We start from the raw sequence: 15,509 nt of genomic DNA, 5'->3' as shown, positions 1-15,509 counted from the left end.
TACAAACAGAACTGGTGACAGTTTATATCCCTGCCCAACTTCTGTCTTAATCTCAAACAGCTCTGAAATTACTTCAACAAATGTAAGATTTGGGACAGTCTCCGTTACTATCAGATCGATAATTGACGTCGTTTTTATAGCTGACCCGAATTGTTGAGGGGCGTCTGCCGGTCGCCGACATGACTACATTATTCCTATTTCTCATATTATCGTTACATACGTCTGATAATGAACATCGAACCACCCAGAAGTTAAAGGTGAAACGAAATGAAACTTCACGTGTTGAAACAGTATGTGATGCTTCAGTGATTACAAAACTGAGTCACATTTACAACGAACTTCGCAGTATGAGCCCAGTTATCAGTATTACGTTTCATCCCCTCTGCCCTTGATGCATGCACTGATTAGGTTGGGAAGCGTGTTATCCTCTCCTGAGGAAGGTGGCCCACAACTGTTGTAATTGGTCCTTGATATCCTTGATACTGGCACTGGAACGGAGTAGGACACATCGGGGACAGATCTAGCCACAGGAGTATCTCAATATTACACAGACAGTTCATAGAGACACGTGCCATGTGTGGACGAGCATTGTTCTGTTGAAAAATGGCACCACGGCTCTGTCACATGGGAGGTAACACATGAGGACACAGGACCTGGAGTCATACCTAATGGCTCTCTACACCATAACGCCAGAAATAACACCGCTGTGCCTCCCCAAAACATTGCAAGAATGCGACCTCTCCTCAGATCGCCACCATACTCGTAGACGCTGGTCATCAGGGGTAATGCAGATCCGACATTCATCGCTGAACACATTGCGATGCCATTGACCAGCAGTCCATGCTTCCCGGTCACGGCACCACTCCAAATGCAACCGTTTGTGTTGCGGTGTTAACGGCAGCTTACGCACGGGGCGGTAATTCCCTAGTCGGGCCTTGGGATGACACAGAATGTTCCAGGGAGTCCGTTACTTGTTCTCGGATGCCAGGCGCAGATGTGCTTGGTGCATAATACGGTGATCCTCCCTTGTGATAGTCAAACGTGGTTGATCCGAACCTTGACAACGACTATGCCTGCCCTTACGTTCCCATGCAATCCATCATCGGACCACTTTCACATCCGAATGCCCCACAACTATGGATACTGCACGATTCAACAAGCCCTCCAAATGAAGACCCATACTGAGGCCCATTTCAAACTCTGTGAGGTGCTGATAACGCTGACTCGTCTCTCTCTCCTTTACATTGATCACTCAACATCTGACGCTGTTCACGCCCCTTATATACCCTCACAGCCTTGGCAAAACTGATGCACTCTGGTTGCCGTTCTACCTCTCACAGAGAATTGCAACTCTAATCATTTACATACGTGGCGATGGTGTGTTCGTGTACGAAGTTACATACACACCCGACCATTTCTTGTGGGTGATTCAATTTGTTTGTCAGGCATGCCAATGGTTTTACACTCAGTTGTTTGGAATGGTCTATCGTACCCCAGAGTTCTTGCAATTACATTCTAAACATCAACGTTTCAGACTTGCTGCCCAGTTCTTTATAGATGAAAGGCAATCCATGTTCACAAGAAAGAACATCCCTGAGTAATATAACTTACATTGCTTCCTTGCGCTGGTCGACAATCTAACATTTTCATCCGCTTATTTTTGATTAATCAGTCACACTCACTAATCATACTACAACTCCATAACCAGTGGATGAAACCACGATTTACCGCTTTCGGGCATGATTTTGTTCAATCCTTTCTTTAGAAACAGGCTTACATTCTTGGAATGGGTATAAGGTCTGTAAAAAAGCAAGGTCATAATTGTTGATCGTAAGAACAACAACAGTCTAGATATGCAAGAGACTGGAGGATGTGAATTTGTATATCTAGGCTCCTTATCGTCTAATTGTGGTGGCTCCAAAGTTGAAATAAAACGAAGGGTAGAAATAGAAAATATATAAATGATTCATCTGCGATAATTTCGAAAGGTGATAACAATAAAGAAAAGAAGCTTGTTGAATCTATAGTCTTTTCAGTCTTATTGTATGGTGCAGAGAAGTGAACAACGCGATCGTGCACGAATAGAAAGTTTGAAATGTGGTGTTGGAGGAGAATGTTGACAGCTCATCGCACGAACATGTTGATTGTCAACCAACTTGCAAGGTCTCTCAGCTGATGATACGCTACCTCATGCCTCCAAAGTTAAAGCAAAGTCCAAGGATGGGAGGGGATTGGTCCCTTACTGAAGGCTTTCATGAATGGCTGTGTATGGGTCATGAGATCAAGTGGCAAAACAAACAGGAATAAAAACAAGATCTCTTGTGTCGCATTGAACCAGTTTTATTTGACACAAACGAAACTTGTTGAATCAATAGTCTTTTCAGTCTTATTGTATGGTGGAGAGAAGTGAACAACGTGATCGTGCACGAATAGAAAGTTTGAAATGTGGTGTTGGAGGAGAATGTTGACAGCTCATCGCACGAACATGTCGATTGTCAACCAACTTGCAAGCTTTCTCAGCGGTTGAGTGACATATTAAAAAAAGGCTTTCTTCGACACTTTTCATCATTGATGGCTAATAGTCTTCTCTTGTGATATCCCTTTCTAACCAGTGTGTAATGTGTTGGAGGAAGTAATTAAGCGTTGCATCGGATAGTGAATAATCTTCAGCGAGGCTTATTTCAAAGTATGATGTTAATTCTCTGCATATATTTGTAGTCTCTTTGTTGCTTGTATGTTGGCGGTGCACTTTTTCCTACTTTGTTCTCGTTGTTTCGCTCAGTGATTTTCGTTCACCGTTCTCTAATGGCAGGGTGCATGTTCTTGTTTGAAGGCCTTGTAGATTATGTTCCTTCAGCTTGTCGTCCTTGTTGTGCACACGGTTTGCTGGTAAAATTGGAGAGTGTGTTCCCGTTTTCGAAAATAGCTTTTTATTGTTGGTTTAACGTCATGTACACACCAGCATAGAAAAGTTCGCACTTTAATTGGAATGATTGTGTACCACTGTTATCTGGAACAGCTGCGTCTGTGTGCTGGTCACTGAACGAGACTGGGTTAAACGAAGGAGGTAGTTGACGGGAGATGTCAAGTATAGATATAGGAAAAATTCCACGTAATTTCGAGGTGGACTTGTTGGAGGTGTTCGGATGCATTGCATCCGTCGCATGTTTTTCCTTAACGGCTTGTCAAGATGAGGAATCAGGTTTTTGAGTTTCATCCCGGGGAGGCGGTAAAAGTTGAACCGGCCTTAATGATAGATTTCATTAACTTCGTCATATTTCGTGAAAATTGCTGTAATGATTTCGTTTGGCAGCTCCGATAGGATATAACAAGCGTCGCCTCAGTCCCCGCTACCTCTATAGTTACTAGTATTGTCTCCGCACTGAAAAGCTGAAGTGTATCTGGAGTTTATTTAAGATTTAGTCCATTTTAGCTACAGAATACTGAGTTGGATGGGGCACAGTTGCACAGTTGCACAGCTTCCAGTTGGTCTATGTTGATCTGCAGAGTTTCAGCCACCCAGGCATGTATTTCAGCGGCTGATGGTCTCGTATATTCCCTTTAGAACCTACATTGCAGTGTGTTTTTGGTGATATTCTGCATAATGCCTGTCACTAATTCAATAATTCAGAAGAACTGGTAACGAGTCATTTACATTAATATTAACAGGCTGTGCCTCACTGTCTACATGCACCGCACATCCTGGTGCAATCCAGCTCTCAACAAAGGTAATAATGTCCATTTCGGCTTTTAATTGTTTCACCTCTTCGTTTCCTATCATATATTCACACATCCTAGTCTCCAATCTAGTTACTTTTTATTTTTCTCACTACCTCTAAGACAATGCCTTATCTCGAACTAATCATTTCTTTGCCCATATTGTCCTCATCTGGCTTTCCTTTTTGAACTTGAAGTCCTTTAAAAATCTCGGCACTATGTCTGTCTTATCTCCCTCTGCTAGACCCTGGACGTGGCTCGAACCGGCAGTCAGCTACGCCGACGTCCAAGATTTCCGCAAGCACAGCTGCCTGTTTACTTTCTTTCGTCGACCTTGCAGTGCACTGACCCTCCCTCCCATCTGTAGTTTCACAAGTTGCTGCACAAGCACTACTATTACTCGCAGCAACTCTGCACATTCCTTCTCCTGTCGTACGCATCACACTCTGCTGCTTCTTCTAGCTGCGCTGGTGTCCGATTACCGTCACCAACTATCAACCGCTGTCCTCGTATGAACGCCGTAAGTTCTGAATTTCTTGCTCTTCCTAAATGTAAACGCGGAATTCTGTGCTCCGTGATGGTATCCTTGTCCCTTTCCCTTTTCAACCACATATTTTCTCATTTTAATTTCCTAGTGTTCTTTAAAATTACATTCGCCAACAAATGACTTGACTTAATTGGCTGTTACCTAGCAATCTTGTAGGCTGTGATGTAAGGTATGGATGGATGTCCATGACCGAGAGAAATATTTATGATTTTCACGGAGGGAACGGTGGTTTTTTTAATAGGCCCATCTGTTTCTCAGCCTGATTATGCACTCATCAAATTTAATGTGTTTTCTGCGGATGTGACGGCGTCAAATATGGAGCGGACTGAATTTCCCGACCGGCACTGCCGTTTATGGCAACTTCATTCCTATGTAGAAAATTTCAAAATGATAGGAAGTAGGAAGGTATCCAAAGAAACCACTACTTGTAAAAACGTAGAGGCTGACATTTCTCAACACTCAACAGGAGTTGCGCTCATATTTTAAACAACAAGCACCATCATCATCATCATCAGAAATAGCTTAACACTAGCAAATGTACCCGTGCTTCGCTACGGTATGCTACATTGTATACGGATTTCTCCGTAAATTACAGTACTGTAAAGGCAGTGAGTAAGATTATATTAAATTGAATGTCTCTCAGCGAAGACGCCATACGTTGTTTCCGATGTAAGGTAGGCATTGGGGAAGTTTTGTTGATAATGGCAGGCCACATTCCCTACTGCCAATCAAAGCTGAATTCGGAAGTTTCTACTATAACAGCAGGCTCAGTTGGCAACTGTCATTCACAGTAGAGATGGAGAGATTTCATTATAAAGACAGACCCCTTTTCCTAATGCCAGTCACAATCGAGTTGGGGATATTTGATTATAATCAAGAAACGTAGCGCTATCTAATAAAGCAACAATGAGATACGACAGTAATTTATAGGATCAAAGTTGTAGATCTCTCCAAAACGAACGGCGATTGTACTATCTGTTTTGTGATATGACTTACCCTTTATCCACCAAAGCCAACTGCCGTAGCTGTGTTGAAACACCGGATCCCGTGAGATCTCCGAAGTTAAGCAACATTGGGCGTGGTCAGGAGTTGGATGGGTTGCCACGCGCTGTTGGTGGGGGGTAGGGGAATGGAGGAGCGGAAAGGAACTGGCCACCCTACCGCACGTAAACTCCGGCTCAGGAACACCTCTGCGGAGGTTCGGACCTGCCTTCGGGCAGAATAACCCTTACCTTACCTTAGCCACCAAATATCCCGAAACGAAGGTCTGCACCGTCATTAAAATTGCATTAATATTTCGATATTTTCCGGTGCCAAAAATTATACATTTGAGCAGCTTGGAATTTTTCCTCAAAGTAAAGAGTGTCTAGGTTTCGGGATTTGCACTCGCGTACATACGGAGTAGTTAAGGAAGAAAATAATACAGTTAAGGAATTTGCAATTTATAGAACATAGGATTATAACTGAGGACAGCCGTATAGGACAAATATGTAAATACTAAGTGGGTGTATTGCAAAATAAAATGCCCCTAAGTAAACTGAGATGGTATGAGTTACGGATATGTAACGGAGGAGAAATTTAAGAGCAGGGGTTCTTAGGTACACAGATTAGAAGATGATTTATGGTGTTATTACTTAATCCAAAGAGGCAAGGCAGAGGCAATAAATTAAAGCGGAAAACAGAAGTTGAATAGAAATTCAGTAACAATTATAGCAAATGCCAGAAAAAATCTTACGGTGTGTAATAATGGGCAACACTCCGCGGTACTGTTCAAATATTAATAACGCCCCTTAGTGCTATTCAAGGAAGATTGTAACTTCCAACGGTATTCCGCCAATATTCTGTAGAAAGGGCGATCGACGTCGTTCTTGCTTTCTATCGAAGGAACAACCACGAGTTAACAGGAAATCTGACGAAAATCTCAATTCGTCAGTTCCCTGCTGGCAAGCAGTTAGAGACGTTGCCTTGGTAACCTGTAGGTTCGTCATCGGTCTGCCGGTCACTCAATGCAGTGCATGAGACTCGCAGAAAGTAGTAATTTCCTCCGTCATTTGAAGAGTAAACGAAATTGATGATGATGGTGCTTGTTATTTTAAGGGGCCTAACATCGCAGGTCATCAGCCCCGGTAAACGAAATTATGTACAGTACATAACAAAAGTTATTTATAGTGAAGGGGCGTTTCACATATAGTCCACGGATTTTACAGAAAATCAATAGTTTAAGAGAAAATGGAAGAAAACTTTTCTGGTTTTCCTATAAACCTCCCCGTCTATTCAGATGTTTTAAAATCATGTGCATATCAAAACCTTCCCCGGGATGAGTATACTGTAAATATGAAGTTTGGTTGAGATATATCCAGTCATTTCGCCGTGATGGTGTAACAAACAAACAGACACGAAAACTAAAAACCACTGATTCGGCCTTGAGTTGACCTAAAGCGGATAAATATCTGAGAAATTGGCAAAACAAACGAAATTACAGACAGTGGACCCCCTGCAACTTTATTTATATAGATTACAAGTGATTGCCTGCAAGAGGTCACGAGCTTGCTGCAACCTGTGGCCTCGCAGTAGTGGAACGCTGCTTCCCGTTGTGTGAGTGCACATATTTCGTCGGTGTTGACTTAGCATGTGCATGATTATTTCTCTGTCACTGAGGCACGTAGGGAGTAGCTTGTGTTCTGGCTGCCTCTAACACTTGGAAAAGCCAGGTATGAGAGAGTGGTTACTATAGAGTTAGTTATCGCCGGCCTTATGTTAGAACAAAATATATTCTAAATCAATGAGCAAGTTCGCTGTGGTTTAGGCGTCCTATGAACACCCACCGCCTCTTGAAGACTCTCATTTAACTATCCGAAATTTTCTGGAATGTTCAGTGGATGATATTCTGGGCTCCTTACAGTCAGAATTCCATGCTCTTTAATCGCGTAACCTGTTTCTCTAGGGATTCACTTTGTTATTTTGCTGTTATTCTTAGGAATGCAAACTTTTTTCTATATTTCACAAAAATTCCTCAGTTTGTAAAAACCTTTATGCATTCAGTTTGTTTCGTAATTTGAACGATCTAAACGCTTTGAATTGAATCCGCTCTCGAACTCGTCTCAAACCTTTACGTCGATCTACGCTGATTTTATACCCATCGTATTTTGTACGACGACCATCAATTACAGAATTGTTTATTTCATTCATTGAAGCTTGCAGCCACCCTGCAACTGTGTGACGTGGTATGTCAAAAATACAAAGTGTTTGTAAGAAAAGTACATTTGTTGGAAGTGGATCATTGTGAGTAAGGAAACACTGCAATTCTCATTCAGAGAAAATATATTTATTTCAACAATATATTTTAATACATTATTCACAGAATTCTTAAAACACTGGACATTATGAATATTTTCTTGAGTAATTTTCAGAATTTTATTTTCAATTTTTATTCCTTCATTGAAAGAAAATAGTCGACAAAAAATGACCAAAACATTTCTATATGAGGAACTCTGTAGGAACTCGGCATTAACTACTGGTTTAGCGTAGATATCACGTTGAGTGAGAATGAAACTACTGACAACTCTAACTCATTTTGAAGTCAATCAAGAGAACAGAGCCGTTTACTTATTATTCATAGTGCAATTTGGGAAGTTGGGAACTTTATAGAAAATGACATTTCATCCAGTTTATGTTACTACTGCATCTCGGAAAGATTGTAGGCAGGTAACACACGTTTTTAAATAACAGATCAATTTTCTCTCGAAGTTCTCGCGAAACTAATTTTGAATGCCATAATTCATGAATAAATGACTATTTTAAGGGCTGAGTATACACCATCATCTTATATAGATGCAACTGCTCTCGTAAAACTTATCAGGCTATTACAGTGGAAAGCAGCTCCTGTGCCATTCGTCAGAAGCTGCAGTCCTGGGAGTGACAGAGTGCGTGCCCATTTCAAGAACTGAAAACATAAGTCTCTAGCTGGAATAAACTGACTGGACAACCTATCTCCAATGGTGCCCGCCGTCTCATGTGACCTCCAACACAACTAATTGGATCGTCCGAAAAGGCAAGAAAAGGACTCCCAGTATCTCCGCACAGATGTCAGTAGATGAATGCTTACCGCTTGCCTACAAAGAGAATTGGACTATGTGAATAGGTGTGGGCAGATGACGCAGAGTTATATAAAACAAATCGAATGTGGAAGACCATACGCTGAAGTACATGTTTCAATGTCCGTTGAACCCATTCTGCTGTATACATAATAATAATAATAATAATAATAATAATAATAATAATAATAATAATAATAATAATAATAATAATAATAATAATAATAATAATAATGGCTTAGTTAATAGTAATTAAAGGCGTTCTGATACACCTGCCTCCGGTAGATTTACCGGGACGTAACGGAAGTCCTGCGTACAAAATTCCGGCACTTGGGCGTCTCCTAAAACCAGTAGAGCGTAAAACCATTATTATTATTATTATTATTATTATTATTATTATTATTATTATAGTCAAATGGGACTGAGACTTCGGTGGAAGCTGCATTTTGCTCTGGCAATGAGCACGAAATGGGAAAAATTACTCCATGAGGGTCGCCAACCTTCTGTGAGCAGACGGCGGAGCAAGAAGAACAGCACCAACAAATACACATTCAGATGACAACATTCGTGATGAACAGCTGTTGTCGCCCGGAACAAGGGTGCCACAGTTTAAGTACCTAGGATGTTGGGTACCACTATTGTGATCCGGATGTGGAGTTTGCAAGGAGTGTGCTTAATGCTGTCGAAGGGTGAACACTAAAGGCTTCTTGAATGAACTGTGGATGTATCATAAGATCCGAGGTCACTAACGTGTGAGAGCATCCTCACAGCAGAGAGACGTGGACATGGGCGGAGGATACGGGAAGAAAGTTTCTCCAATATTCGCTGTTTCATGTGATCAGCTCTAGGAACATGCTAGTGGCACGTCGTCATATGACTTCTAACTGAAGAATGCACTTTCAGCAGAGGCTTGCCAAATTGAGGTGTTCCAGATAATTCAACTGATAGTGAGCTGTGAATGGATACATGCACTTGCGGAAACAAAATTGTTGCATTCCCATTAACTTTTTAGCAGAGAAGATTGAAGGAAAAGTAACTGAAATTTTTCCTATTCTCGTCCAAAATTTGGCTTACAAAACTAAACTCTTCTCTTAAAAAAAAAAAATACAACAACGTAATTAATTTCACCATTTTTAAAGTTCCAATCACCAGTTTCAGAACGAGGTGACCGATCGCTACTTTATGGTGTACAAAATGTTCCTTACTTTCAGAAAGTCTGCCATAATTAAAATATTCTACTATCTTTTGTGCCTCTTAAAACAGCAATGAACTACTTCTATTTAAAATATTAAAAGGAAGACGAAATTGAAAGTTCTTGCCTGACAAAAAAAAAAATCCGAATAACTATTAATCATATAGGGCCTGCGTGTTGAACGCCAGCTTCCGAAATTGCAACTTTGAAAATCAGAAGAAATTATTACACAAGCAGCATTTCCCGTGAAACTTGAAAAAATGCAATAAAAACATTATAGGTTGAGCAATACATAAGACTCTGTGTTAGTGGTAGTGAGACCTAGAAAGTTCTGACTCCCCTTAACCGTTCAGTACTCCTGCTACTCTTACAAAAGTCTAGTTGGAACTGAGATCAAAACAATGCAGTTATAGATGTGAAGCAACAATGAAGCGCTCTTCTGTTTCTGGGATGTCGTCACACAGTAACAGTTAGAACAGAGAATAAAATATTATGCGAAAATGTTTTGCCATATCCCGATTCTCCAGTACTAATTGTAATTGGCATACAGACTTGCGACCTATGAAGTGTGTACGATTGTGAAGTAGCATACTTAGAATTTTGCTTCGTTTGTACTATTCAGGTTTTCAGTAGACATTCCAACTGGACATACTACTATGAGAGACGAAATTATACATTATTTGAACTAAAAAATCGGCTTTTACAATGTATTTGAAGACCATTATGTGGACATCTGATAGAGGATGGTTGCCTAGTTGTACTTCCTCTTGCAACAATAATCACCGCCACGACCTGTGGACATCTGACTGTACAGTGACTGAACTTCAGTAGACAAAGAAATCAAGGGCGCAAATTACCGGGGTAAGGGGGGGCGGCCCTCCCCCCAGCTCTCAGAGAAAGGCAGAAATCTAATGTAGTCAGGTGTTTTCCTTTCAAGAAAATGATTTAAAAGTCGGTATTACGTAGAAGTGGTAGTACCGCCCCCCACAAACAGGCAGGGGATACCGTGGGTGTTATTCTACCGCGGAATACAAGTTGCCATTCATCTTCCAAAATACTAAAAATACTACATACCCCCAGGTCTAGCACGCCCCCCTACAAACTGCCCATGAATGAAGTCCATTGTTTGTATATCTGAGAAGCAAACACAGATTTGCATCAAGACGCATTTTAAGAGACTAGGTACACTCAGACTACGTGGGAAGAACTGAGAAGCTGCGGCCCCGGTGTAGAAAGCCACGAAGAATTGCTGGCGACAGGCCTTCAGTTTAGGAGCTTAAGATGAGCTGTACATTGCTGACAGTCCCAGATGGAGTGTAGCGGAAATTTGAATTTGAATATTTCGAGATATCTGGTTGAATCCTGTGTTGCGCAGTGACTGCTCCAGAGGATGTTTCGAGCAGGCATCACCTAGAACAGGCTTCGCCAACTGTTTTCAGCTGAGCCATGAGGCCGTATGCACTGGGGCAGTAATCATTTCATTATGAGCTATCAGTAATGGCACTTAATTCATTTGTATCAGTTTTCTAATAGTTGTCTGCATTTCAGCACAATGATTTCGTTCCTGTAGTTAAAAAAAGACAACTTTTCTATATCAAGGTGGAGAACAAATTTTGTTTCAGGTCAAATGTATCGTTAAAATTTTTTTTATTAGATCCAATTGGACTCATATTTTAACATATTATGCAACTAGAATGTTTTAATGTTCACAATGACTTAACACAAAAACAGCTATTTCGTTCAAATCTCTTTTAATAAGAATGAGACTCCTGTCCCAAAATGAAAGTGAAATTTTACAGTTTTTTCCTTTATAATAGAACACATCTACTTTAGCAGTTCAGTGGTTATCCCTTTCCACTACTCTCTGGGACCAGACAGTGAGGGTGCCAATTTGAACCTCCCCCGTAATCAAACCGTGTTTTATGAGGGAAGTGGGCTTATAACATACTTTTGCGTTTTTCTAATAGGAAATAATATTCCTCTTGTCTGTCAGCTCTGATATAAGTAATTAACTCTTTGAATGTCAACTGGCTAGTATGCAGGTCTTTGGAGCAAGCGATCTCGGTTCGATTCCCGACTTGATCGGGGATTTTAAACTTCGGGGATTGGGTGTTTGTACACCTTTCACACTAGATTTCATGCCGGGAAGGGATCTATCCTCAGTGACGTGCAGGTCAGGTCTCTCTGGAGACCGGAACCCAGTATTATTATTATTATTATTATTATTATTATTATTATTATTATTATTATTATTATTATTATTATTATTATTATTATTAACCGCGGCACGTGATGCGGTTGAGTGGTTAACTCTACGCCCGTCCGCCTTTGCCCAATGGAATTAATCTGGTACTCATTTATGGTGTAGGCTGAGTGAACCTCACGGCCATATGCACCTCCGGAAGTGGAAATCTCGTTTCTTATATTTTACGACTTCCTGACGCGGATTCGAACCCACGTCCTTCCGGGCGAACCGAGCACGCCTTTACCGCCTCGGCCAGGCAGCCCCTTTGGAAAGCGAGCCGACCTTGCAAATACTCCTACACATATTACCAAACTAATTTACTTGAAATGTAAGTACTCTTGATCTTTTTTAATACCTTGAAAAATATTTGATTAAGGTGAGGGTTTGTTCTCTATACGTTTTAAACAACAAGTTATGAACATTTTCATCAAATAACTACAGGAAGTACATCCTCCCGGCAATACTACCAGTGGGCGGCACTACTACTACTCATTCACCATGGAATATTAATTCGTAACCTTTTATGCAATTAAAAAGTGGTTGAATCTCATAGTTGATTACAACGTTCTCTGAATCGTAGGAAGAGACAAATTTTACCAAGCTTTCGACATCCCAAGGGTTAAAGGTCTCCACATAGCGTCTCGCTGGTTACGCAGTGCTCTTTGCAATGCGTCTCTTATCGTAAGTTCTTATAAACACGATGAAATTGTTTTCGAAGGGGATACGCGTTTAATTTTTGATCTTTATATCGATATACTTTGAATTTCATACTGCAGACTGGTATGTATATCTTGAGAAACACTTCGCTAAAATAAAGTGAATTAAAACTCAAACTTACGCTTTGTTTCCAGCTTCAATCAAAATGAAATTTGCCCACTTTTAATGCCCGAACGTTCAATGCAGCCCTTTAAAGTGGAGGTCAGTGTGACGATTTTCTGAATCGTATTATAGGAATTTCTCATCTCAAGAACCTTTAGACCAGGATTGATATTTTTATACCAACTGGGAAACGAACCCGGTTTCTACTGTTCTTTTTTGTATTAAACATTTGCAGTACTTGCACAATTCCTTGGATGAACATTGTTGATGGTGTCAAAACTACGGACATGAATTTTACTCGGGTTGATATGGAAGTAGGTGCACGTCAAAAGACTGCACGAGGTGAAGACATATATTGTGAAGATAAGAAGGTGGATTTTGATGCAAGTATGGGAAGTAGACCAGATGTAATACTGGAGAGAAACAGTTACTAATGTTGTGGGTTTCGGGACTTCGTCACTGCAGAAATCTAAAAACTGCCGAATGTGAAATTCTCATAAGAGATGTCCACCACAAGCCTGAGAAAAACAGTGAGGTAGGACCGTCTTAATGAACGAATACATTTATTAGCTTCTACTTTAAAGGTTTTCCAGGTGCCGGAATATTATCCCGGAGGAGTTCTTTCACATTGCGGTAACATTTCCGACATGAGTCTTGCGTATTTGAGTGCTTTCAAAACCTGAGCCAAGATGGGCTTGAGATATCTACACCAAACCTTAGAAATTTCTATATTTTGTGGCTAATGGTAGCCATAACCCTTGCCGTATCCTCCTGAGGACCCGAACGAATGCGAAGGTCCCCCGAAATAAGAGTGACCATGCGGGTAGTAGGAGCTGAAAGAGGACTTCCCTGGGAAGGGGAAGCCTCCTCCAAGGAAATAGCCTTGGTGCGCTGAAGGGAAGTAGTTGATGTAGCGGTTGAAGAAAGGAAGTTTTCCTAGGAATGGGGAGTCATGAAAACCACCTCCAAAGAATGGAAGTCCACCGGCGAAATGTTGGTTGAAGAAGGGAATCTTCCCGATTGAGGGGAAACCATGTAAAAATGGGTGATGGCCATGTAGGTTAATGTTGAGGAAAACCCTGCCGTAGCCTTTGTGACACCCGCAACCGTAGGAACCACATCCGCATCCGCGACCTCCGAAACCATAACCGCCGCGTCCACTACAACCACGACCTCCGTAGCCGTAACCACCGTATCCACCGTAACCACGAGTTCCGCAGCCATAACCGCCGTATCCACCGTAACCACCTCCGTAGCCATAACCGCCGTATCCGCCGTAACCACCTCCGTACCCGCCGCCGCCGCAGCCTCCTTTGCAGCCACAACCTCCAGGGTGATAGTTGGCTACCGGCGAGTGGACCAGCCTCCTGGTCTGTAGTGCCGACTGCTCCACCTGGACACACATCAAACGGGCAATTTCAGTCAAACTTTGGGGGTAGTAAACGTTTGTCCGCTGTGCAGGGATCACACTACACCTAAACTTGACACGTGTCTCTAGATCTAAAAAACTCAACGACGATCTCACTCTCAGGGACTCTTCTTTATCTCAGCGGCGGTTTCTGTCCTTCGTCGTCTGATCGACACGGTAAGGGTACTTGAAATAAGAAGAAATATAATTCTTGATGACTGATTATTTATTTAAAAATAAAAAAGGATGAAAGAGAAAATAACCAATTAACTGAAATTAAATTGCGTGATGACGAAGACAAACAGTCAGAATAAATTCTATGAAGAATCATAATAAATCATACATTGCTTCCTTATAAATGAACTCAATGGTCTTCTGAGGTTGCATACCACTGTCAATTCGAAGAAACCTGAAAACTAAAGACTTTATGTGAAAGTTTGGTTTCTAGAACATCAATCTCCAAATTTTCGTCCAGTGTAAGGTTATACACACTTGATACCAGGCAGTCATCGAATGGGCACTTAATACTAATACGACTCAATCTCCAATTTAACTTGGATCAACCGTCAACGTTAGCCAACATTTTATTTAGTCAAAGTTCAGTTTAAATTAATTGAAGAAGAAGAAAGAAAAGAAGATTGCATGACTTGAAATAAGACTGACACAAGCGCTTAAAGCAAGCACAAGAAAAGCGTGTTCCAAATGAACACTCTAAACTACTCTCAGATGTTTACGTTTAAATTATTATTATTAATAATAATAATAATAATAATAATAATAATAATAATAATAATAATAATAATTAAAGAAGAAGGCAAGTACAGAATCAGGCACAACAACGAACTGTACCAACAATTGGAGAGCATTACAACATCTATGAGGAAGAGGAGATTGAACTTCTACGGTCATGTCATGAGAATGGACAATCAGAGGCTCACCTCCAGAATCTTCCACACCATCTCTAGAGGGAAAGCGACTAATGCCAAGTGGGCAAGACTCGTCAGAAAAGACCTTCAAGAATTGGACATTGCTCCCAGTGAAATTTATGACAGGAATAGGTACAGAACGTTGATCAGAACATCAAACTCTCTCCAGTCAAACCAAACCAAACCCCATGGCACTACAGCCCTTGAAGGGCCTTGGCCTACCAAGCGACCGCTGCTCAGCCCGAAGACCTGCAGATTACGAGGTGCCGTGTGGTCAGCACGACGAATCCTCTCGGCCGTTATTCTTGGCTTTCTAGACCGGGGCCGCCATCTCACCGTCAGATAGCTCCTCAATTCTAATCACGTAGGCTGAGTGGACCTCGAACCAGCCCTCAGGTCCAGGTAAAAATCCCTGACCTGGCCGGGAATCGAACCCGGGGCCTCCGGGTAAGAGGCAAGCACGCTACCCCTACACCACGGGGCCGGCACTCTCTCTAGTCACTAACAGTAAAAACAGTACGTCCGGGAGGAGGTGTGAAATGGACTCAGGAGCGAAAAGAC

The 15,509-nt window shown here is 41.5% G+C and overlaps 1 protein-coding gene across 1 annotated transcript in view; it reads right to left on the bottom strand.

Moving 5' to 3' along the window:
- Positions 1 to 7,567: 7,567 nt before the first annotated feature.
- LOC136857468 (prisilkin-39) overlaps positions 7,568 to 15,509 on the bottom strand; it is a 32,096-nt gene continuing 24,154 nt past the window's right edge. The window contains exon 2 of the mRNA XM_067136143.2: positions 7,568 to 14,007. Within this exon, the coding sequence (XP_066992244.2) occupies positions 13,354 to 14,007 (654 nt within the window). The 3' untranslated portion in view covers positions 7,568 to 13,353. The remainder of the gene's footprint in view (positions 14,008 to 15,509) is intronic.

This window comes from Anabrus simplex, chromosome 1, assembly GCF_040414725.1.
Source record: "Anabrus simplex isolate iqAnaSimp1 chromosome 1, ASM4041472v1, whole genome shotgun sequence".
NCBI classification, from domain to species: Eukaryota; Metazoa; Arthropoda; class Insecta; order Orthoptera; family Tettigoniidae; genus Anabrus; species Anabrus simplex.
The sequence above is the reverse complement of the archived record's forward strand: the minus strand, read 5'-3'. Positions and strand labels throughout refer to the sequence as shown.